The 23,838-nt window shown below is 44.0% G+C and overlaps 1 protein-coding gene across 4 annotated transcripts; it reads left to right on the top strand.

The window, feature by feature from the left end:
• The first annotated feature begins 1,419 nt into the window (after nucleotides 1-1,419).
• On the top strand, nucleotides 1,420-23,704 carry myh11a (myosin, heavy chain 11a, smooth muscle). 4 transcript variants are annotated; one of them, XM_076038075.1, is made up of 42 exons: nucleotides 1,420-1,571; nucleotides 4,716-5,080; nucleotides 5,172-5,328; nucleotides 8,245-8,272; nucleotides 11,388-11,487; nucleotides 11,619-11,645; nucleotides 13,391-13,483; nucleotides 13,599-13,662; nucleotides 13,812-13,910; nucleotides 14,017-14,160; nucleotides 14,245-14,340; nucleotides 14,468-14,586; nucleotides 14,673-14,825; nucleotides 14,906-15,079; nucleotides 15,161-15,334; nucleotides 15,463-15,577; nucleotides 15,806-15,999; nucleotides 16,173-16,294; nucleotides 16,392-16,461; nucleotides 16,576-16,736; nucleotides 16,917-17,025; nucleotides 17,148-17,279; nucleotides 17,397-17,603; nucleotides 17,699-17,836; nucleotides 17,967-18,090; nucleotides 18,216-18,387; nucleotides 18,499-18,711; nucleotides 18,839-18,983; nucleotides 19,097-19,303; nucleotides 19,410-19,514; nucleotides 19,644-19,796; nucleotides 19,944-20,405; nucleotides 20,511-20,723; nucleotides 20,804-20,965; nucleotides 21,180-21,308; nucleotides 21,398-21,486; nucleotides 21,569-21,692; nucleotides 21,773-21,981; nucleotides 22,067-22,175; nucleotides 22,296-22,468; nucleotides 22,765-22,793; nucleotides 23,274-23,704. In XM_076038075.1, the coding sequence occupies exons 2-41, from the start codon at nucleotides 4,739-4,741 to the stop codon at nucleotides 22,787-22,789; spliced, it is 5,832 nt and encodes a 1,943-aa protein (XP_075894190.1). In that variant the 5' UTR covers nucleotides 1,420-1,571; nucleotides 4,716-4,738; the 3' UTR covers nucleotides 22,790-22,793; nucleotides 23,274-23,704. The 4 variants fall into 4 exon arrangements, with proteins under 4 accessions (XP_075894190.1, XP_075894179.1, XP_075894160.1 ...); XM_076038064.1 differs by having other exon boundaries at nucleotides 22,765-22,797; XM_076038045.1 differs by lacking the exon at nucleotides 22,765-22,793.
• Nucleotides 23,705-23,838: the final 134 nt, after the last annotated feature.

The raw sequence follows: 23,838 nt of genomic DNA, 5'->3' as shown, positions 1-23,838 counted from the left end.
ACGGTGTGAAAAAAAAACAGTGCTAATTAAAACTTTTATTTATTTATTTATCTTTTTACATTTTGCTGTAATTTAAAGCGCTAGTTTAAGAGACAGTTGCCACAATTAATACAGTTCAGTGTGCATGCAGGATCATGTTGTACTGCGATTGAGGAAAGTGATAGTGTCCCAAAGTTCTCTGTAATACACGTGTTTAACAGTCAGCTGTCAATCAGAAACTGAGCAGCCAACATCAATCATGCAAATATAAAGTGTAAGAGTTTTCTGTATCTCTAGACCAGGGGTGGGCAAACTTTTTGACTGGTGGGCCACAATGGGTTCTAAAATTTGACAGAGGGGCTGGAGCAGGAGCAGATGGATGGAGTGTTTTGATGACCCACCTCATCGGAGAAAAAATTAAATAATGGTATATCTAGAAAACATGTGCTTTAATGTCAATTGAAAATGAGCAGAAGCGTCACAAAAAAATATGCATCTTTGGAGCCCCACAGTATTTAGCTCTTTAATGAAATGACTCTTCAAACACTGAAAAAGTGGCTGAAATACAGCTATTTTATTACTTACTGACTATTAATATCAATATTAATATTAATATTTATTCAGGTTCGGCAGGTTGGATTAAAAAGCTTCACGGGTGGCATATGCCCCCGGGCCGTAGTTTGCCCTTGCCTGCTCTAGCCTGACAGCAAATTCTCTAAAATGAACAAAAATTGATTTCTTACTCTTTTTTTGTACTTGCTCTACATTCAGAGAGTGTGTGCTAAAAGAAAAACACCCCTCTACTTCTCGCAGTTAGTGGCAGCTCTCCCAGCCAGGTGTTCCATCCAGACTCCTTGTATCCTTCCACAAAGTACAACAAAGCCTCGATTATACATATATATATATATATATACATATATATATATATATATATATGTATATATATATATATGTATATATATATATATATATATATATATATATATATATGTATATATATATATATATATATATATATATATATATATATACATATATATATATATATATATATATATATATATATGTATGTATATGTACACTGTATATATGTTTGTGTATATTAATTAAAACTTAGAGGTTATAAAGGGATAGGACTTTTTCTGTGTCTGCAATGAAAAACATGTATATCAATATATAGCTTTAAGAACATCAAACACAGCCTTGAACTCGTTACAAGTCACCACAGTCTGACAGCTAGTTTGTTTCATCGGCGAACTCATTCAACACGTCTGCGCTCACATGGCCACATCCTCCTGTTTCTGCCTCCAACCGTATATCCGTGTTTGCACTGCGCATGCCCGCTGCCTCCGGGTGCGCTCATGCACCATCCTGCACGGGAGGATGCTGCGCTGCTGCGGGAGGAGGAGGGCCTGCCCGCGCGACTCCACCCTCGCGCAGCAGTGCGCAGTTTAAATGGTACAGTTGCGACGGCGACGGGGGTCTTTCTGGACTTTTCCTCCCCGGGGGTAGCTCGTCGTCGGCAACCTCGTCCGCAGACCCTCGTGTCTCCACGCCCAGAGCTCTGCCAAAGACCTGTTTCGGCACTTTGTGTGAGTATGTGCGACAGAATAAGTTTATTTACACGGACGGTGATGCTGCGGTTAGCTTGCGGATAACTTTATTTAAAAAGTTATTACGTCGGGAATTTTTATTTTATTTTATTATTATTTATTTATTTATTTATTTAGGTCGTGGTTACAGAAACACTGAGGAGATGGAAAAAACAGCGCAAACACTGAAACAGTGCGTGAAAAAAAAATTGTTTGTGTTTAAACACTGTCACAAGTTCATTTTGACCGTTTGTGTATTAGTAACACTTGTCAAACTTTCACAATCGTTATTCACGTAATTTATTAATAAGAGTTTTTTGTTTTTGTTTTTTGTCTGAAGTCCTTCTGTCCATTCTAACTGTAGAGACAATTGTTTCTCTGAGGCAGGTTATGGGGTTTTGTGGTACAGTAAATTTGCACACTGACTTCCTGGCTGTGAAAAGCCAAACTGCATATATGCCTAACTTGGTTTTGCATGACAGTTGGGATGATGTGACATTGCTAAATGTTTACAGTGTGTATTTACTGCTTTCACAGCACCACACTGTAGCAACACAACTCTCTAAACAAGGGAGGAGACAAGTTTTGAATGTCTCAGTGGAGACGCACTCATCAGTGTGATCTTCCTGTTTTCCAAATATGGTCTGGTAATGCTGACGGTCTGTCAAAATGTGGCCCGAAGATGCATGCGCAGTGCAAGTGGTTGAAACAAGTCCTGGCTGCCTTGATGAATAAACAACCAGTGTCTTTACTGGACAGTGAAGTGAACTTTTCTCCGAGGGTTGTGGATTATGCATTGGTACTTGCTCATGCCATTTACTTTCATCTTGCCTCCTTTTATCGGTAACATGACAAGTTAGCCAGATGATCAAGAAAAATATTATTGTCTTCAACAGTTGGGTCTGTAGCATCTGTTGTTCTGAAATGAAAGGCATCTTTCATGGGACAAACCAGTCATCATCATTTCATCTGTTAGACAGATGTGGTTTTGTTATTTAATTCTAATCATTATGTGAAGGGATGGATTAAATGCAAGATTGTTTTGTTTTGTTTTAATTTTCTGAGATAGGAAATGAGTGAAAATATTCACAGGACCTGCTTGTCAACTTCCTCTACTTGCGAATAGAGAGGTCAGTCAGTCTCTTGGGTGAGCTTGTTTATTTATTTTTTTGAGTGGAGACTCTGAAATAAAGCTCATTTTGATTTTACCCAAACATTCCTCAGCTCACAGTGTTAAATGTTTGGCTGAGTTGACGCTGACCTTAAAGGTCTGGATAGCGACAACAGAAATGTGGTATGGGGGCAGTCGGCTTCAGTGCCGCATGCAAAGCTTTTCGTTTACTGTAAGATTATTTCATTTGTGTTGTGCTATTAAAAACATCATTTATAATCCAGGAAGTTTAGTTTGTTCAGCAAACGTGACGAGCAGCGTTGTCGTTGCTCTGACCCCGTGCCACTCTTTAAATTTGTAATCCCCAACTCGGACGGCTGCCTTCAACATACACCGGCTGAGCAAGTAGCAGTGTTGACATAACAGAGGGAGCCGGAGAGAGAGGAAGGCTTTGCTAAGATGTTAAGCCGCGGTGGTGAGGAAAGCTAAAGAGGATGAGATTGAGAACCCTGGTGTCAAAGTCTGTTTGGTTTTATTCGGAGAAATAACAGATCATCAAAGCATTCGCCCCTCCCTCATTTCTCTACAGTCTTAGCCTGGACTTACTTTGCTCTTCAGCCTGCTTAGCAGTTATTCAATAATTGGACTTGTGCCACATGCAGCTAACATTTATGCGCCATCTCAGAGGTCAACCCCGGCTCATTTTTTGCGATTTTGTTTTTAAATGGTTTCCAGTGAATGTGTGCGCGGGCCCTCTTTGCACTGAGCGGAATGGGAGGGGATTTAATGAAGCAGAGATGAGTGACCCGTCTTTGTCTGTAGCGCAGGAACTTTTGTAACTTTTAACTGTTCAGAGGCCAATCTGATGTCATGAGAAGCCACAAGATGATTTTCAAATGGCGTGCAAAACCCACCGAAACTGGTTAATTTGCAATAGTATGAAAAAAATTGCCTATTTAAATATAGTTGGTATCAAGTATTTCTATGGTATTTTCTTAGAGCCTGGCAGGTATAATGTTTTCCTCTGTGCATGTTGCAGTATACCTTCCACTGCAGGTACTGCTTCTACGCATGTCATACTCCAAGAGAATGCGTCACTTTTGAAATTTCGCCCTGTGCATATCTGCATTGAAAAATTAAATGCCACTAGGGGCCCATATGAAGCATGCTTGTTAAAGCCCCGGTCCCCCCCCCTCCCAAACTCTCTGCCTCGCTGTTATCATACTGGAGTAAACGACGGGGCCAGCAAAGAGACATACTATTCCCTATATGGGCTTTGTTTGGGAGTTCATTCTCCTTGCTGTTTAGCGCCGCAGAAAAGAGTTGTGCTCCAGAGAAAGGGGCCCTTATATGGTCATCACAGCACGAGACTGAAGACTCCTAACAGAGAGGCAGGGAGAGAGAGAGAGGGAGAAATGGAGGGAGACAGGCATAAAAAAGTGGAAGTTGTTCATTAGGCATTGGATGAATTATTATGCCTTGCCAATAACTTGCTGAGGGACATTGCAAATTAAACTGATGCTGACAAAACACTGTTGTCTTTGTTTGCTGTATTTCTTTTTTTTTTTTTTTAAATAAAGTTTCCCAGCTTTAAACTTTATCTCAACGGGGAGGGGAATTGTTGTTCATTTCCCTTGTGGCATATGTGAAAGTGTAAGAGGGGGCGGGGGTCTGTGAGAATGGCAGCACTCTGGAACTCCCCAATGGATGAAACATTTTAACTCTTTCAGTTACAGTCACAGACAAGAGGGGACATGGTTTGCATGGCTTCTCTATGGAAAGTCACAACAATATACACATATGAATATTATAAGATAATATTTGTACGTTGCAAACAAGGCTTGTGCCTCACATGTTGTTATGTTCTGTGCTGCGCTAACTTTGTAGTCTTGAACTGTTCTTTTTTTTCTCCAGCCTTCCTGCATTGCTTTGTTCTGTCTTCCCTTGGCCCTTCCCTTTCCCTTACTTACTTCCTTTAATCCACTTTTAGTTCATTCTCTCGCTCGATTAAAATAGCACGCTCTCTCCAACAGTTGGCTCTCCACCTTAGTCCAAGATGTCTACAAAGGCCGTGTCAGAGGACGAGAAGTTCCTCTATGTCGACAAAGACTTCATCAACAGCCCCATGGCGCAGGCCGACTGGGCGGCTCGGAAACTGGTGTGGATCCCATCAGAGAGGCACGGCTTCGAGGCGGCCACCATCGTGGAGGAGCATGGCGATGAGGTGCTGTTGCAGCTGGCAGACAACACCAAGAAGGTGACGGTGAACAAGGACGACATCCAGAAGATGAACCCGCCCAAGTTCAGCAAAGTGGAGGACATGGCGGAGCTCACCTGCCTGAACGAGGCCTCAGTGCTGCACAACATCCGCGAGAGATACTTTTCTGGCCTCATCTACGTAAGTCCACAGTAAATATACATGCAAATGTTCCTCCAGTAACATTTAGTCACGCTCTCTCATTCACCTTGTTGTTTTTTTTTTCTCCTAGACATACTCTGGCCTGTTCTGCGTGGTGGTGAACCCCTACAAGATGCTGCCCATTTACTCAGAAAAGATCATTGATATGTACAAAGGGAAGAAACGACACGAGGTGCCCCCTCACATCTACTCCATCGCTGACAATGCCTACAGGAACATGATGCAAGGTAAGATTTCCACCGCCTCCATCTGACGTGATGCTACTCAGTGGGAGTCTTGCAGTACAAAGAACAACGGCTCAAAAACAGAATCAGATGTAACAGCTATTTAACTCAAGGGTCCGTTTTAAGGTAAAATACTTCTGTAATATGCTGTCATTATTTACAGAGTTACAAGCAACAGTGAACAAAAAAGTGAAAATGCTGAACAAATCACCAAGATGCTTTCTTTACAGCGTCGACTGTTTTGAATTAGCCTGGTCAGGTTAAGAGGTTTGGTCTTTAGGTTGAGAAGGTCGCTTCAGATGTTTTTTTCTCTGCTTAGTCTGAGTAATAGTACTTGGCGTCGTTTAGCTGCTTTTAAGTGGTGAATCGAAACCCCAAATAGTATTTGACCTGGTCACCTGGTATGAAAAGAAGGGGCACAAAAGGGTCTTTAATGGCTGATTTGAGAGCCACTGTGTCGTGGAGGTGACGATGGTGTCCCGGTCAGAGTCGTGCTTACAGTAAATGGCCCCTCGGTGCAGCTGGAGCAGATTCAGAGCAGCCGCTTTCCCATAGTTTCTGCTCTTTGTGCTTCCAGGGGCTCCGTGTTGACGTGAGGATCCTCTCTCTCAGAGGAGTTGATGTCTGATTGGTGGGTGGAGGGCGGTAAAATATTTCCTGTTTCTGAAACCCGCGCCTATTTCTTACTCAAACTCTTAGACTTTGTGTGGGTTTTTTCCTGTTTTCTGATCAGTATGCGTGAGGCGTGTAAACTTAAAGACACTTTAGGGGTTGTTGAGTACATACAAACTGCTGAAGCCGTCAACCAAACACAACAGGGCATCAAACTCGGAAGAAGAAAGTCACCTCTTGTTTGTCCACAGTGTGAACTTTTCTCCACGCAGCTCTGAACGTCAACTTCTCGCTTTGCAAAAAAAAACAAAAAAAAATCTGTGAAACTGACATTGCAGCATTACATCAGCAGTGTTTTTAGAGCCACCGGACTGGTCCACAGGAAGTTAACGCATCTGCTGCTAAAGCAGCTGTAAACAAGAAGAGGGAGGCCTGATAGGTGTTTGCGTGGGCGCTTCAATAACATTTCATCGGGCCAGCTCTGCAAAAGAACCCGGCGAGGTGTGACTTGCAGTCTGGGTTCAGTTTACATGAGAATTCCTACCACCCGCACCTCCATCCCCATCTGAGGCAATTTTTTGGGAAATTTATAGACAGTTGCTGATGTTATTGCTAATGTTATTTGGAATGAATATTGCGATTCAAGCTCACGGACCACCCATTCAGCTCTCAAATTTAATACCCTCTGAAATGTAGACAACTGGAGCAGCCAAACCAGTTTATCAAGTCTCCCGTGAGATTTACATAATTTAATGCCACTAAAGGCAAGTCTAGGTCCAACTAATAAAAGGCAGGCAAAAAAAACAACATTTTATCGCAGACTTGTACAACAAGACATTTAAAAACTGAAATCACTGATGTCCTCAATCCAGAAAAAGACAGAGACAGCTACTAAATACCTAATGTGTACTCAGATTTCTTAGAATGCAAAATCAAGCAGTTAAGTTGGGGAAATGCATGTATAGGATATGAATCACTGAGTCAGTCTTTGTGGGGTATTTTCACACCAAAACGGATAACCTTCAGGCAATAAATTGTATTTACGTCATCAAAAACAGAATGGGAGGTGTTTTTTCCCTTCCTGTGAAACATCGAGGCTGAGACGGTTTTTAAGGAAGCAATTAAGGATGAAAGATTCTTGTTGTAAAATAATTAGCAATTCCAGGTAAATAAAGGTCTCTAACATTCTTAGTTAAGTCCTTGCAGTGTTGAAGTTGAGAGTTCGACAGACAAGTTTCGAGAAAGCATTTAGCCTTTCTAATCTTTAGATAGCTGAGTCAGTGATGCAAAAATAGTCCTTAATATTTTTGCTTTGACGTAGAAATGCCTTTGTTGCCATCTAATCTCTAGCACAAGACAGACATTGTTGGTTTTGGATGTTTTACAAAAGCTTGACCAGCTCTCTCTCTGTCTCTCTCTCTCTCTCTCTCTCTCTCTCTCTCTCTATCGCTCTTACTCTCTCTTCATCACTCCTACTGACTATTTGCCTTAGTAAGGAAGTGCAAAAAGGAAAAAGTCTACATCTTCCGTGAACGTGAAATGCCAGTTTAGCCATAAAAAAAAATAACATCTCTGAGTGTCTCGTTCTTTTTTTTTCTTTGCTGTACATCCGGTTGTGCTAAATGTGGTTCCATCTGGTCACTAGTTCCTCTTTTGCATCTACATCTACAACATCTACATCTACAGAGTATAGTATACTGTATATATGTATGTATGTATGTATGTGTATATATATATATATATACACATACATACATACATACATAGATACATACATACATATATATGTATGTATGTACAGTACATACACCCACCCACACACACACACACACACACATATATACATATATAGTAAACAGCCTTACATGGACTCTGGGGAGTGTTTCAGTTCACTGCGTGAGGACTTTTTGCTCAACACATTCAGAAAAAAAATCATGTTCATGCTTTAAAATTGTGGGGGTTATTTTGGGCCATTTCATGTTTCTTTAGAGACACCAGGGAGCCCTTTTCAAATCACGTAGGCTCCCCTAAGACTGACACTCATTCCTTGCTGCTGTCTTTGGTTTGATACTGATACAAGCAAGGACTGTGCTTTCACACGTGGAATAAAGGCCGATCTTCTGCGTTGTTGGTCATGACCTAACGTGCACTAGCAGGCCAAAAAGTTGTGGCTTGGCTTCGTGTTTGAGTTGGTCTTGGCCTTTGGAAGTCCTTGCAAGAGCAACGGCTCTGAAATATTTCATATTTATGAACAAACTGCCCTAGAAACAAAAATGTTTCTGACACTTGCATTCTCCCTTTCTTCAGATCGTGAGGACCAGTCAATTCTCTGCACGTAAGTAAAATCCTGCCCGTCGAAACCCAACATCAGTCATCTTTCCTCTTTTCTGTGTTCCCCACTTGTTGCATTCATGCAAGTCAGAAGCCAATGTGCACATACATGTACAGTATGTGTGCGACTGTGCGGAGGAAGGGTTGCATAATGGTTGTGTAAACATAGACTCTTTGACGGGCTTGCCTCTCTGGCCTTGCAGCACTCAGCTTCAAGGACCAAATAATTATTTATGGCAAACATCTTCATAAAAAATTCTCACAGTTGATTGTTTCCAGTTGGTTTTAATCGGATTAGTTCAACTACGTTCCAGGAAATTGTCTCCTATTCTCATGAAGGTCAGTGCTAATGTGTTCTCAGCACTCCCACCAGGCCGCGACCCCACGCTCCTCTCACAGCCTGCTCAGGAAGTATGCCCTGCATCCTGATGGGAGAACCAGATTAGCACTTTAAATGTTTGGACAGAATTAAGGTTGTTTGTTTGTTTTCCAACTAATTATTGAGAATCTGGACTGCGGCATCAGGCGATTAGGAACAGCACCTCCTCTTTATGCCGAGAAGTAATTATCTTTAGACTTCAAAAGAAATTAGTTTCATAAATACACTGAATACATGTAACATTCACTCCCTTCTGCTTTGAGTGCCAATCAGTCACCAGATTGACCATGTTAGCCATGGTTTTATTTGAGCTGCTACATTCACAAATTAATCATTTTTCCACTCACACATACTTTATGTGCAGCTGGCGTATATTCCAAGATTAACTCCACTTCTTCTAAAAAAAAAATTCTGTATGCTCACGTCATCAGATGTTCAAGTGGGGGACTGAAGTGCACTCAATCACGTTTCAGCTTAAACCAGATATGTACAGCACTCAGTGTACCAAGTGGATGTTTTAGCAAATATTGCCTTTTTTTATTTCATTGCACTCAATCAAAACAACTCATTAGGATCAAAGAGGAAGATAGTCACATGCATTGCATTTTGTTTTGTGTCAACAGTCATGGTCCCCATTGCCCTTTTGTTTGCTCGGAAGGAAAGGCTCAGTCCATTCTGTATCAGCATCTCAGGATAAACCAAATTCTCTAATCACATTCAGCTATTTCCTGAGCTTTCGGCATCCTTGTCCAATGCAAACCTTAAAAAAGTTGCGTTCAATGTGAGACTTGATTGTACTTATCAAAAGTATTCAAATGGAAGTGGTGCAATAGAACAGTAATTAATGAGGCCCACGCTGTCAGCGTGGTCCTAGTCTGGGCAGCAACTCGTCTGAGCCTGGAGACATATAAGGGAGAAATGTTTTTGCAGAGATCCGTGGAATGTCATGTCTGACGTTCTCCTCCCGCTTCAGTGCATGCCGCGTGTTGCCTTGGCAGTATTGTTTGCACAGCGCATCCATCAGGCTTTGCATCTCTGTTGCATAAAGTTTAAGGGCCATTCACCAGTATTTGTTAATATGCTGCCACAGAGGACATGCGTTGCTGTGATTTCAGAGATTTCCTGTTTAAATTCCCTCGGCAAGGTTTACTCTGTTCTGTTTATACAGAAACCATGTAACATGCAGGGAAACTTGCAAATGCATCGCATTCATTGGGCGGCAAGGCTGAAAAGGAATTTAAAACAGAACAGCGCACAGTGCTAAGTTTCTTTTGTGGTTTCACAGCATATAAAAGTTTTACCCAGTCCCCCATATATATAGTCTTTACTACAGTTTCTTTAGTCTTTGTTTGTTTTTTCAACATAGCATGCTTTCTTTTTGCAGAGATTATATTCCTCAAACTTCTCCTTGCCGCTCCTAGAAAGTACCATGGGAAATAGCTTGGAGCCAAATTCATTCTTGAGATGTTGACATGTCATTTCAGCAGGGTCACCAGTTTCCTGGGTCCGATTTTCTCTGTGACTGCGTGGCTACTGTCTGTGTGACTTTGAACAAATGTCGTAGCCATCCTGTGTGCAGAGTCACAGCTCTACAAATGACACTACCAATCCCTTTTTATTTTATCCCAGGGTTTTTATTCTTGTTAATAGGCCTCTCAGTTTATGGTGTAATATCAATACACTTTGTACATTTTCTTCATCACCATATGTATTTGGCAGGACTGCTGGAAACTTGGATGAGTAAAGGCAGGGACTGTAGAAATAGACAGTTTAACAGGCCACTGAGTGAACAGAATCTACCAGAGCAGCAGCAGAAGTCTGGTTGTTGTATGTCCCCAATAAACCTGCAGGACAGACGCACTGGATTCCTGTCAAAGCTGACGAACCCTCACACGGAGAGGGAGCATCCCGTGCCTTATATGGAACCACTTTCACGGACGTGTCTGGGTGTCGCGCTGCCTCTGTTATCACTCAGCTCCGTCCCAGGATTTTATTTTTTTTAATTTTTAATTTTTTTTAATTGCAAGTGAGTGTATTGGAGCTTCTGTCCCCAAGTTTCTTTCAAAGGATACTAAATTTCCCTGAGGTTTATTTGACTAGTTTCAGAACAGCTATTACATAATTGCCAGTATTTGTGTCAATATTTTATGAAATCCATCTTACTGTGCTGCTCAGGTGGCCTTTTATTTTAAGTAACAGGAAAGGAACGGCTATGTAATTTTAGTCAGAACAAATTAGCCCAGCATAAGGACTACAAACATGTCTAGCTCAATTAATTTCATTCCATTTTACAGTTTGTTATCACAGTTTCTAAGAAGCCAAAAACAAAACTTGTAAAACAAGCGACTCCTACTATTTTCAGTCTCCAGCCATGCAATTAAAACTCCAAAAATAAGTCAAGTGAGTCCAAAATTCAAAATGTTAAAGCCCCCTTTTACAACCCGAAAGACAAAAGGGACTTAATGACTTGATAGCTGCAAAGGGGATTTTGGAATACTGGGGATCAGTGTATAGTAACCAGACTGAACAATAACATTATGCTTTGTGTCAGATGTTGGTGCAGTTATCTTTGCTGCACATGATTTCTATTCAATTAAACTGGGCTACTGGACTGTGAACAGAGTAGCTGTCAGCCCCGCTTACTTTCCCATCCTCTCCCACTCCCTTCCACTCTCTCTCCTCTCTGCATCTCCTAATCCTCCTCCCCCCCTCTTACTCAAATTTTTTTTTTCCACTCAAGTGGAGAGTCGGGTGCCGGAAAGACGGAGAACACCAAGAAGGTCATCCAGTATCTGGCTGTTGTGGCCTCCTCACACAAGGGCAAGAAGGACAGTAGTACTGTAAGTGTCTTTACAATGAGGTTGTGTTGTTGTTGTTTTTTTTCCTAACCTGAAAGCCACTTCCCTCACCCTACAATGTGTGTAGGCAATGTCACAGTTTAACCCTGTATATTGCCATTTCCTCCAAATAGCAACAATCAGGATCACAATTTGCCTACGTGAGTAAAGGGGAATGCCTGGAGTGTGTTTTTTGTGTGTAGTGGTTTTTGTGTGTGTAGTGGTTTTTGTGTGTGTTTCTTCCTTGGGTTTTAGAAAAGTGCATGAAGACCCGGTTACCTTCAGAAAAAAAGAAATCTTCCTCCTCTGTTCGTGGACCAAGATCTCAAAACTTGTTGTTCTTGGGTTCGAAGGTGTTTTATCCTCCTAACATTCGCCACTGATTTAGGCTGCATGATCCTCGTAGTTCTACCAATTTTGCCGCCACTTTTAAGTTCAACTTTTAAGGACGTGCCGCAGTGCATTCTTCTGAAGTGGTTCCTCAAATTGAGATTTGTGGCATCCTTTAATGAAACACCCTCTCACTGCCAGAAGAGATGAGATTGCAGCCTCCCTGGCAGTGAAAGGGTCTCTCACAGATCGATGAGCACAGTGTGAGCATGCCCATCTCCTCTACTTATTTCTCAAACACAGTGCGCCCCTTCCCTCCTCATTATTCTTCTTTTTCCTCCCTTGAAATCCTCCCTTTTTTGCTTTACTGGGCAGGGTTGGTAATGTGCTGTAGTCAAATTCTGCTCGGCTAAATAAATATTTTTAATGCCTGCAGACAGGATCCTACCTGAGTAAATATTGATCCCTGTCTAGATGTTGGTTTTTGTGATGTAACTCTGTTGTTTCTGCATGATGTAAAACCAACAAGAGCGGGCAGTATCCTTTCAGCTGTTTTTATCCTACCCTTGTCTGTAGCTTTTGCCTGAGCATTTTATCTATTATTCAAAAAAAAAGTATCTGCAAACAGTCCTTTCCACCAGCAGCTTTGCTCTTTTCTTTGTTTTTTTTCCTCTTTCCTTCTTCCCAACAGTGACCTAAATCATTAAGGCACTCCGCTCTCTGCTCTGCCAACTCTGTCTGAACTCTGTCTGAACTGCACCTCTCCAGCTGGTCTGTATCGAACACAGTTTTTCGTTCCACATAAAAAACAACATTACACTCAAGGCGTCTCGACGTTTACTTTAGCACTCTGAATATGAGGTAGAACTCATGCCATCCCTATTTTCCCGACTCCAGCTCATCTATGCTACACTCTGGTGCTCCTAGGTAGTAGAGTGGTCGAGGTAGAGATCTGTGCAACCTGACCTTGATGCCAGCCTGACACACAGCACTTTGATCAGGTGGATTAGCTCAATGGAGGGTGACAGGGTGTCTGCCTCACTGGCTGACCATCGCCCACATCCACCCCACTGGTCCGAGGGCTCTACAGTCACGCCAACAGCCGCTATTAGCCAATCAAAAATCATTTAAATTTTCTGACACGTTGGATGCTGAGGCTTTGGGTGGATTCATCAAAGGTTCTGTGATGTTGACATTAACTGAATGACCCGACCATAGCACTCTTATGCTCCTCTTCTGTTTCCACCACTTCACCAGCAGCTTGTAACTGTGTCGAGAGTGAGAAACCTCTACATCAAACATCTCTTGCGTAATGTACTGAAGACAGCGAAGGAACATTATGAAGTCATTATATTGTTGTAGATTTTTCAGGGATAGGCTTTTTTTTTTAGTTCCTCTATATTTAGGCAATTTGCTCTTTTGTTGTACAGTATGCACATGCCAAGGTAAGCTTTCTCAGACTTTACCCCTCCTGAACCATCTCATCCCAGCCAATCACCACCTGTGCTAGAAAACATTTGGAAACTAGAATTGCACAAGGCTGATTGAGGCCTGTTCATGTTACTTTTGTCACCAGGGGGAGTTGGAAAAGCAGCTGCTGCAGGCCAACCCCATCCTCGAGGCCTTTGGAAATGCCAAGACCATCAAGAATGACAACTCTTCCAGATTTGTGAGATGGCTAGTTTTACTTGCAGTTCTGGACTAAATTGTTATAAAACATATTTATATATTTTTTTTAAATATGGTTTACAATATAATATTTTCCCTTCTCATCTGTCCTGCAGGGTAAATTTATTAGGATAAACTTTGACGTCACCGGCTACATCGTTGGAGCCAATATCGAGACTTGTATCCTCATACTGTGGGTTTTTCTTGCCCGCAGGCCCTTATAAGATCGTTAAGTTGTTTAGTTCTCATTTTCTTCACCACTCTTCAGCTCGGTTGGCTGTCCGTCCATAAGTCCATACATATATAAACTTAACAGCTAAAACTGTCAGATCTGCTGGAGAAGTCTCGCTGTATAAGACAGGCGAAGACAGAAAGAGCCTTTCACATCTTCTACTACATGATCGCTGGTGCAAAAGACAAACTGTCAGGTAATGTTTGCAAATGGTGTTAGACAAGAAAAATATGTTTAGATATGGAAATAGAAAAGGAAAAATTGGAATTTTGACTGTTCTTCTTTGTGTGTTCTCATATCAGAGGAGCTCCTTCTGGAACCCTTCTCTAATTATCGCTTCCTGAGTTTTGGCCATGTTCAGATCCCTAGCCAGCAGGATGATGAGCTGTATGAGGAGACCATGGAGGCCATGAACATTATGGGCTTCACTGAAGAGGAGAGGATTGGTAACTGAGATATTCCAGGGTGGACTGAGGCTTTGTTGAATGCCACAGCTTTTTCTCCTAAAAGTCTTAATCTGTATGTTTCAGATATCATGAAGGTCTGCTCCACAGTCATGCAGCTGGGAAACATTGAGTTCAAGAAAGAGAGGAATCAGGAGCAGGCTACTATGCCTGACAATACCGGTTAGACAAAAAGTGACATTTAGTAAATTTGCAGACTTAATCATTGATTTTGAGAAGATGTTGTAAACCTGAGAATAGATCATTTGATCACTCTTGTATGCACCATCGCATGTCCTCCTCTCTCCAGCGGCCCAGAAGGTGTCCCACCTGCAGGGCATCAATGTGACAGACTTCACCCGTGCAATCCTCACCCCTCGAATCAAAGTGGGCAGAGAGGTGGTGCAGAAGGCACAGACCAAAGAGCAGGTAGTACAAAGCGTGCACTTTTGAAACCTGAAAACAATAAATGGCACAGTTTTTTAATCTGACGACTCTTTGCTTCTGTTGACTAGGCTGACTTTGCAATCGAAGCCCTTGCCAAGGCTATCTTTGAACGACTGTTCCGCTGGATCCTGTCGAGAGTCAACAAAGCCCTGGACAAAACCAAACGACAGGGAGCTTCCTTCCTTGGTATCCTTGACATTGCAGGCTTCGAGATCTTTGAGGTATGAAGGTGTTGACTCGTAAAACAGACCCAATTGTCGACACGTAAGGAAGATTTTAAGATTTCTTGTTTTGTTTGCAGGACAACTCCTTTGAGCAGCTGTGCATCAATTACACCAACGAAAAGCTGCAACAGCTGTTCAACCACACCATGTTCATCCTGGAGCAGGAGGAGTACCAGAGGGAGGGCATCGAGTGGAACTTCATTGACTTTGGCCTTGACCTGCAGCCCTGCATTGAGCTTATCGAGAGACCAGTGAGATTTCTTTTTTAAGAGACCACCAACATTATTTATGACTTAAAGCAAGGTGTAAGTTCTGCACATTTCTTTCTGCAGAACAACCCACCAGGTATTTTGGCCCTCCTGGATGAAGAGTGTTGGTTCCCCAAGGCCACGGATGTCTCCTTTGTGGAAAAACTCATGAACACACAGGGGAACAGTGTCAAATTTGCCAAGCCAAAGCAGTTGAAGGACAAGACCGAGTTTTCTGTATTTCATTACGCTGGCCGGGTACGTTCCAGAGCGGGAAGACATTTCTAATTGAGCCACAATAAAAGGCAGTATTTTACTGATGATTGCTAACAAGTTGTGAAAACACCTGTTTGTCAGTTAAGTTCAAAGAGCTTTTTCTTGATTAGGTGGACTACAACGCTGCAGCTTGGTTGACAAAGAACATGGATCCTCTGAATGACAACGTCACCGCGCTGCTAAGCAACTCCTCCAGCCAATTTGTTCAAGACCTCTGGAAAGACAGTGAGTCAAACATCCCATAGTTATAGTTGACTAAAGAAAACTCCCCATTTCATTCAAGCCTTTTTAATATCTTTCCGAGTTTAAAAAAGTTAAGTCGTAGCTAACATTTAAAAAATATATGTAATCCTTACATATGCTGCCAAACAATTGAATTGGGTAGGAAGTAACAAGTGCTTTGGCATTAGGCCACCTTTATGTCTTTAAGCTGATGTTATGTTTCTGTCTCAGTGGACAGAGTGGTGGGTCTTGACACGATAGCCAAGATGTCAGACAGCTCAATGCCGAGTGGCTCAAAGACCAAGAAGGGGATGTTCCGCACAGTGGGACAGCTCTACAAGGAGTCTCTGGCCAAACTCATGACCACACTGCACAACACCCAGCCCAACTTTGTCAGATGCATCATTCCAAATCATGAGAAGAGGGTAAGCTTGTCCTGTCTCTATTAGCATGTTAACATAAATGACAGGATAGAATATATTTATGGAGTTTATTCACAGTACCATGATTTTACTATCGTCCTAAGCTCATAACATGTAACATTTATTTACCCGTGTGTCTCGAGTGTTAAAATACCAATGGTCTTTGCTCCTCTAAGGCAGGAAAGCTGGACGCTCACCTGGTTCTGGAGCAGCTGAGATGCAATGGTGTGTTGGAGGGCATCCGAATCTGCCGACAAGGATTTCCTAACAGAATTGTCTTCCAGGAGTTCCGTCAACGGTGTGTTGAACACTACGAGACCAATTAAATCATAAAGTACATTGAAAGGGTTTAAGTAACCCACTCAGATGTTTTCCTCCTCTTCCTTGTGATTTAGCTATGAGATCCTGGCTGCAAGCGCTATCCCCAAGGGTTTCATGGATGGCAAACAAGCCTGCTGCATCATGGTAAACACCACTTCGAAATCCTTTTCCGCTGGATATGATCTAAAGTTACTGCCATTACTGAGGTTTTGTCATCACGCTTAAAGACCGTTTCTTTCCAACCTCACGTCTGTTTAGATCAAGCATCTGGACCTGGACCCCAACTTGTACAGGATTGGTCAGAGTAAGATCTTCTTCCGCACAGGAGTGCTGGCCCAGCTGGAGGAGGAGAGAGACCTGAAGATCACTGTGATCATTATTGCTTTCCAGGCACAAGCCAGAGGATTCCTGGCCAGAAAGTACGTAAAGACTGTCCAAACATTGATCATTTACTGAGAAACTATCATCAATTTTTTTGTGTTACTATAATTAGTGTATCAGTTTGTTTTGTTGTCATCACAATTAGTGGAAGATTTTCTGGGTTGTTGTTTCTTTATACAGTTCATGATAGTTTGATTGAAATGTGATGCTTTTTAAAGGGCTTTTGCCAAGAGGCAACAGCAGCTTACAGCCATGAAAGTGATCCAGAGGAACTGCGCTGCCTACCTCAAACTAAGGAACTGGCAGTGGTGGAGGCTCTTCACTAAGGTCAGTGTAGCATAGGCATAAAAGTTCATCAAAGGCAACTTCTGAAATATTCATTCAAGTTCTCAGTGTAAATTCTAAACACTCCCCCCTAAAAAATTGCTCCCTATTCCTGTGAACCACAGGTCAAGCCACTGCTGCAAGTGACCCGACAGGAAGAGGAAATGACTCTGAAAGAGGAGGAGCTGCAGAAAGCCAAAGAAGTTTCTGTAAAGTTTGAATTTGAGCTGAAGGAGATCACTTTGAAGCACACATCGGTAAACAAATCTGCAGCGGCGGCCAGCACATGTCTGAGCTCTGCTCACATGTGATTGAACACAACCACTTATATGCATAAATTATTACATGTCATTTTTCTTGCACCTCTGCATCAGGTTGTGGAGGAGAGGAATGCGCTGCAGGAGCAGCTCCAAGCAGAGACAGAGTTGTATGCAGAGGCCGAGGAGATGAGGATTCGATTGGCAGCTAAGAAGCAGGAGCTGGAGGAGATCCTCCATGAGATGGAGGCGAGACTGGATGAGGAGGAAGAGCGTGCTCAGGTCCTGTCATTGGATAAGAAGAAGATGCAGCAACAGTTGCAGGTACTCAAAGTTATTTCTTGCAAATTATGTCATTATATATTGCTGTTTTATGTGCAAATGCGCTAACAATGTGGTGAAAAACGTTTCTCACGTAGGAACTAGAGGAACATTTGGAAGAGGAAGAGGATGCTCGCCAGAAGCTGCAGCTGGAGAAGGTGGCCTCTGAGGGGAAGATCAAGAAGCTGGAGGACGATGTCTTGGTGATGGAGGATCAGAACAACAAGCTTCAGAAAGTAAATGAAGACAAACTTTATTTTTTTAGGGAGGCCTTTCATTGGTTATATAGTACAGTATAGCAATATGACATAGTATAGTAATTGTAATAGATCTTTTTAAATGATTTACCTGCCTGGTGTTTTGCAGGAGAGAAAACAGCAGGAAGAAAGGGTTGCAGATCTGTGTTCCAACCTTGCAGAGGAAGAAGAGAAATCAAAGAACCTCACAAAGCTCAAAAACAAACATGAGTCTATGATCTCTGAACTAGAAGGTAATTGCTCGTCATGTCACGTTAAACACATACAGCACAACACCCCCCGAATGACACAGTCGGAGTTCTTGCCATCACTTTGGTGAAAACGTGATTCGTCAAGGTCATATCTGTTATTTATGCAGTCCGCTTGAAAAAGGAAGAGAAGGGTCGACAGGAGCTCGATAAGGCAAAGCGCAAGCTGGAGGCTGAGTCAAATGACATGCAAGAGCAGATCGCTGATCTTCAGGCCCAGATCGCTGACCTCAAAGCCCAACTGGCAAGGAAAGAGGAGGAGCTACAGAATGCTTTGGCCAGGTATAGTAAAGATTTGTGTATCCCACAGATCCATAAACTATTAATATAACACATCAACTCCTTACTGGTGTGATTTGTTGTCCTGCTTGGTGCTTTTGTTTGGACGTGCAGGTTAGAAGATGAGACCGCTCAGAAAAACAATGCTCTGAAGAAGATCAGGGAGCTGGAGGGTCACATATCAGACCTGCAAGAGGACCTCGACTCTGAGCGTGCAGCCAGGAACAAGGCGGAGAAGATCAAACGTGACCTCGGAGAAGAACTTGAAGCACTGAAGTCTGAACTGGAGGACACTTTGGACTCCACTGCCACACAACAGGAACTAAGGTCTCGTATGCATAAAAACATTAGCAAGTGCAGGAGTTTTTTAGGGGCATCTCAAGTCAGTCAGCTGGAAGAACACTATTTTGAAAATCAGTAAATGAGAGAAAACCCGTCTCATCCTAATATCCAGGGCCAAACGCGAGCAGGAAGTGACGCTGCTGAAAAGAGCCATGGACGATGAGAACCGAACTCATGAAGCCCAAATTCAGGAGATGAGACAGAAACACACGCAGGTGGTGGAGGACCTCACAGATCAGCTCGAGCAGACCAAGCGGGTAGGCTGCCTGCGCCACCTCAAACACAACTAGAGTGCCTTTTGCTTTATTCTTTGTGCCTTAGTTTTTTCGAGGTGGACATTATTACATTGACCCTGTTTTCTCTGTTTCAGGTTAAGTCCAACCTGGAGAAGGCTAAACAAGCTCTGGAGAAGGAGACGTCGGAATTAACCGTGGAGATACGCTCGTTGACCCAGGCCAAGCAGGACGGGGAGCACAAGAGGAAGAAGCTGGACGGTCAACTGGCAGATCTGCAGTCGCGCTTCACCGATAGCGAAAAGCAGAAGGCCGAGCTGGGCGAGCGCTGCTCCAAGATCACAGTAAATTACTTTTAGCCGCTACATCGCTCCTGACGTCAAAACAGTGCGTTTTGTTTCAGGAACGGCAAACCCACTCAAAACTTGACTTTGCTTTATGCTAACGCAGATCGAATTGGAGAGTGTGACGACGCTGCTGAACGAAGCAGAGGGCAAGAACATCAAACTGAGCAAGGACGTCAGCAGCCTCACATCCCAGCTGCAAGACTCACAGGCAAGTCTGTTTACCTCGTCGTTGTCAACTCTGACAAGTCGACGAGTGTCATTTTCGGTGATGACTGAACATGTGGATCAGTCTCTGATCAATGGTGCACTGAACGTCGACGTGGTCTCGCTGCAACAGGAGCTGCTGGCTGAGGAGACACGGCAGAAACTGCAGTTCTCCACAAAATTGCGGCAAGCGGAGGATGACAAAAACAGCTTGCAGGAGCAGCTCGAGGAGGAGATGGAAGCCAGGAGGAACGTGGAGAGACACGTGTCCACCCTCAACATCCAGGTGAGGATAAGAGTAATGGAAGTATGGGGCCGTCTCCAAGTCCACAAATAGACATGTACATATTTATCCTAGTTCAGAAGGAAGAAGTTTGACAACCACACATGGTGCAAACATTTGTATCCTAATTGGATCTTCTTTTGTTCACAGTTGTCAGACTCAAAGAAGAAATTAGAAGAAATGACAGGAAACGCTGAGCTGCTGGAAGAGGGTAAGAAGCGACTGCAGAGAGACTTGGAGGCAGCAAACACCCAGTACGAGGAGAAGGCGTCGGCGTACGACAAGTTGGAGAAGACCAAAAACCGTCTGCAGCAGGAGCTGGAGGACACGCTGATGGACCTGGACACCCAGAGGCAGATTGTCTCAAACCTGGAGAAGAAACAGAAGAAGTTTGACCAGATGCTGGCTGAGGAGAAGAGCATCTCCAGTAAATACGCGGACGAGAGAGACCGGGCCGAAGCCGAGGCCAGAGAGAAGGAAACCAAGGCCCTATCTCTGGCCAGAGCTCTGGAGGAAGCCCAGGATTCCAGAGAGGAGCTGGATAGAGCCAATAAAGCCCTGAGGACTGAGATGGAGGACCTGATTAGCTCCAAGGACGATGTGGGAAAGAATGTAAGTTCTTCTGAAGCACTTGTCATTTTCATCCAGCTGGATTTCTTGCTGAAACGTCTTTAATTGACTGGTGCTATTGATTGAACCACTTTGCACGGATGGCAGGTTCACGAGCTGGAAAAGTCCAAGCGAGGCCTGGAGGCCCAGGTGGAGGAGATGAAGACCCAGTTGGAGGAGTTGGAGGACGAACTGCAGGCGGCTGAGGATGCCAAGCTACGTCTGGAGGTCAACATGCAGGCCTTGAAGGCCCAGTTCGAGAGGGACCTCCAGGGACGTGACGAGATGGGAGAGGAGAAGAAGAGGCAGCTCGTCAAGCAGGTAAACGACCCGCCATTTGATATCCAAACTACCATCCTTCCATCAAACCACCTCTAAGCACCAGCACCAACTCCCTGCAGGTTCGTGAGTTGGAGACAGAGTTGGAGGACGAGCGTAAGCAGAGAGCCCAGGCAACAGCGGCCAAGAAGAAGCTGGAGACAGACATGAAGGATCTGGAGGGACAGATTGAGACAGCCAGTAAGGGACGGGACGAAGCCATCAAACAGCTCCGCAAGCTCCAGGTGAGATGTCAAACACTCTGAGTGAACTCCTGTCTGGGTGTTTGTTTTTAATATACCATACATACCATTAATATACCATTATCATTTTTTCTTTCTGGAACCTCAGACAAGACTCGGAAGTTTATTTTTAGGACAAATCATGTTGAAATATTTTATAATAATAACAATAACACTATAATAATGACTGTACCTATATGGATCTATGCTGTATCAGGGCCAGATGAAAGACTTCCAGAGGGAGCTTGAAGATGCCAGAGCTGCAAGGGAGGACGTGCTGGCTACTGCTAAGGAGAGCGAGAAGAAAGCCAAGAGTCTGGAGGCTGAACTCATGCAGCTGCAGGAGGTAATATTTTCTTCATCTTCAATGCTGTGGCAGGACATTTTAGTACAGAGGCTTAAAATGTAAGATTTTTTGCTTTTTGCTCTATTTAGGACCTGGCTGCAGCTGAGAGAGCAAGGAAGCAGGCCGAGGCCGAGCGAGATGAGCTCTCTGATGAGCTCGCCAGCAATACCTCTGGAAAGTGGGTGGAGATTTTCCTCCTGTGCATTCGTCAAGATGCTACAGATAAAATACATATTATTGTATGGTTCTCATGCCTGTAGGTCAGCTCTGGCAGACGAAAAACGTCGGCTGGAGGGAAGAATTGCCCAGCTTGAAGAAGAGCTGGAGGAGGAGCAGGGCAACATGGAGATCCTCAACGACAGGCTGAGGAAGAGCACACAGCAGGTAAAGTGGTGGGAGCTGACGGTCACTCAAGGAGGCAGCCAGATCAGACGTGTGATTCCGTCACTTTCCCCTTTCCACAGGTGGACCAGCTGAACAACGAGCTGCAGACGGAGCGCACCACCGCCCAGAAGAACGAGAGCGCCCGGCAACAGATGGAACGGCAGAACAAGGAGCTGAAAACCAAGCTCCAAGAGATGGAAAACCAGGTCAAGTCCAAGTTCAAGTCCTCCATCTCTGTCCTGGAGACCAAAGTGGCTCAGCTGGAGGAGCAGCTGGAGCAGGAGAACAGGTTGGGCCCTGTTATTGTACCTTGATATTTCTATGCTCCATGTGTGCTCCATATATAACTCCAACGATCTCTGCTGTTGTCTTAGGGACAAGCAGGCAGCTGCCAAGAGCGTGCGCCAGAAGGACAAGAAGCTCAAGGACTTGATCATGCAGGTGGAGGATGAGAGAAAACATGCGGAGCAGTACAAAGACCAGGTACCGTCACTGATCATCCTACCTCTTTCTGCTGCTGGCTGGATGGATGTTTGGCATCCAGGAACCAACAGAGGAGGTGTGTGCTGCTGGTCGAGTTTTCCCGTGTCTCTCTCCCACCAGGCAGAGAAGTCAAATACCCGCATGAAGCAGCTGAAGAGGCAGCTGGAGGAGTCAGAGGAAGAGTCCCAGCGAGCCACGGCCGCCCGCAGGAAGTTGCAGCGGGAGCTGGACGAAGCCACGGAGGCCAATGATGGCATGACCCGCGAGATCAACTCTCTCAAAAGCAAACTAAGGTGAGGCCAACTGCCAGGGAGTGAGTCTCGTTCCCGGGTGTTCCGCTGGTTCTCTCTTAGTTCACAGGTAGACGCAGTCGGAGCTGTATTTAGATGGAAACTAAACTATAAAAAAGGGGGAAAAAACACACATCTAATCACAGACATTACATGCAAACTGTTCTCAGGATAGCTATATTCCATTTTGAAAGGCCACAAAGTCACAACAGAGGGTGACAACATTCAAGCATTGGTAAGATGTCACACGCTGGCCTGACTGAGCACAAGCAAAACAATCATGTCCATCTCTATTCCAGAGGCAACCCTGAGCCCAAGGAGTAACCCAGTAGGTACCCCGGCACCTAATGGTTACACCATTGCTCTCTCCAATCAGCTTATACCATAACCTCTCATTCCACCACGCACTTCTGACACCCTCATCTCTGTCGTTTAGCCTTACTGAGAGAAATATGGCTGTGGCATCAGTGGTTATTTCTTTTTAAATATCACAAAGTATCAAACCTCCATCAGCATTTCGATCGTCAATTTCCAAACACGGTGGCCATATTTTTCTTGGTGCTTGGTTTAGTTGCCTTAAACCAAACTCATTTCCCCCCCCACCCCCCCGAGGCTGGAGTCAAATGAGTTCCGACGATAACCGGCGCGCTTCAACCTTTAATCAAAGCACAATCTGTGTTTCATCTGCACCCCTGAGTGGTTTTCAGTTCAACCCTAACTGCCTTTCCAAGGTTGACACGACACACTCTGGGGAATTTCTCCATTTCTTACTCCTGCTTGTCGGCCCTTCCCCTCCTCCCCCTTTCAGACGTGGAACCGAGCCGTCCTACGTCAGCACACCTCGGCGTGTGGGCGGCAGCCGGAGGGTGGTGGAGGAGGCCTCGGAGGAGGAGGCCGACTCACAGGGCGACTACAACGGAACCAGATCCACCGACTGAGGGGCGTCACATCACAGTGCGAACACGACGAGCTCGCAGCCGCGAGGTCTGCTTGCCACCGCAGCGGAGGGAAACATTTGAAGCCTGAGCGTGTTTTCCGCTGCTTCCGTATCACCACTAAATATTTAGCGTCTCCAGTTTCCAATCACATATGAAAGCTATCTTCCTGTCTTGTCTCAGAGCACTTTCCCCCCACACACACAATTATCAGGGCTTGTTTTCTCCTTTTGCTGCAAGATGTGTGTTTTGCCGTTGTTTAAGAAAAAAAAAAAAAAAAGATGCTAACACTGTTTTTTTTCTACACTGAATAAAAGAATCTGTTTAATAGTACTGGGTTTTATACACAAGTAGGTGCCTCTCATTGCTGCACAAGCCTTTCAGCGTGGAGCTTTGAGCAGAGTCATAGAAATCTGTAACTATTTACAGCGACTGTCT

The sequence above is a fragment of the Nelusetta ayraudi genome, unplaced genomic scaffold (assembly GCF_046127955.1).
Source record: "Nelusetta ayraudi isolate G7.1 ecotype Tasmania unplaced genomic scaffold, CSIRO-AGI_Nayr_v1 ptg000004l, whole genome shotgun sequence".
Taxonomy (NCBI): Eukaryota; Metazoa; Chordata; class Actinopteri; order Tetraodontiformes; family Monacanthidae; genus Nelusetta; species Nelusetta ayraudi.
Note: the sequence above shows the minus strand (reverse complement) of the source record. Positions and strands in the feature narration are given on the sequence as shown.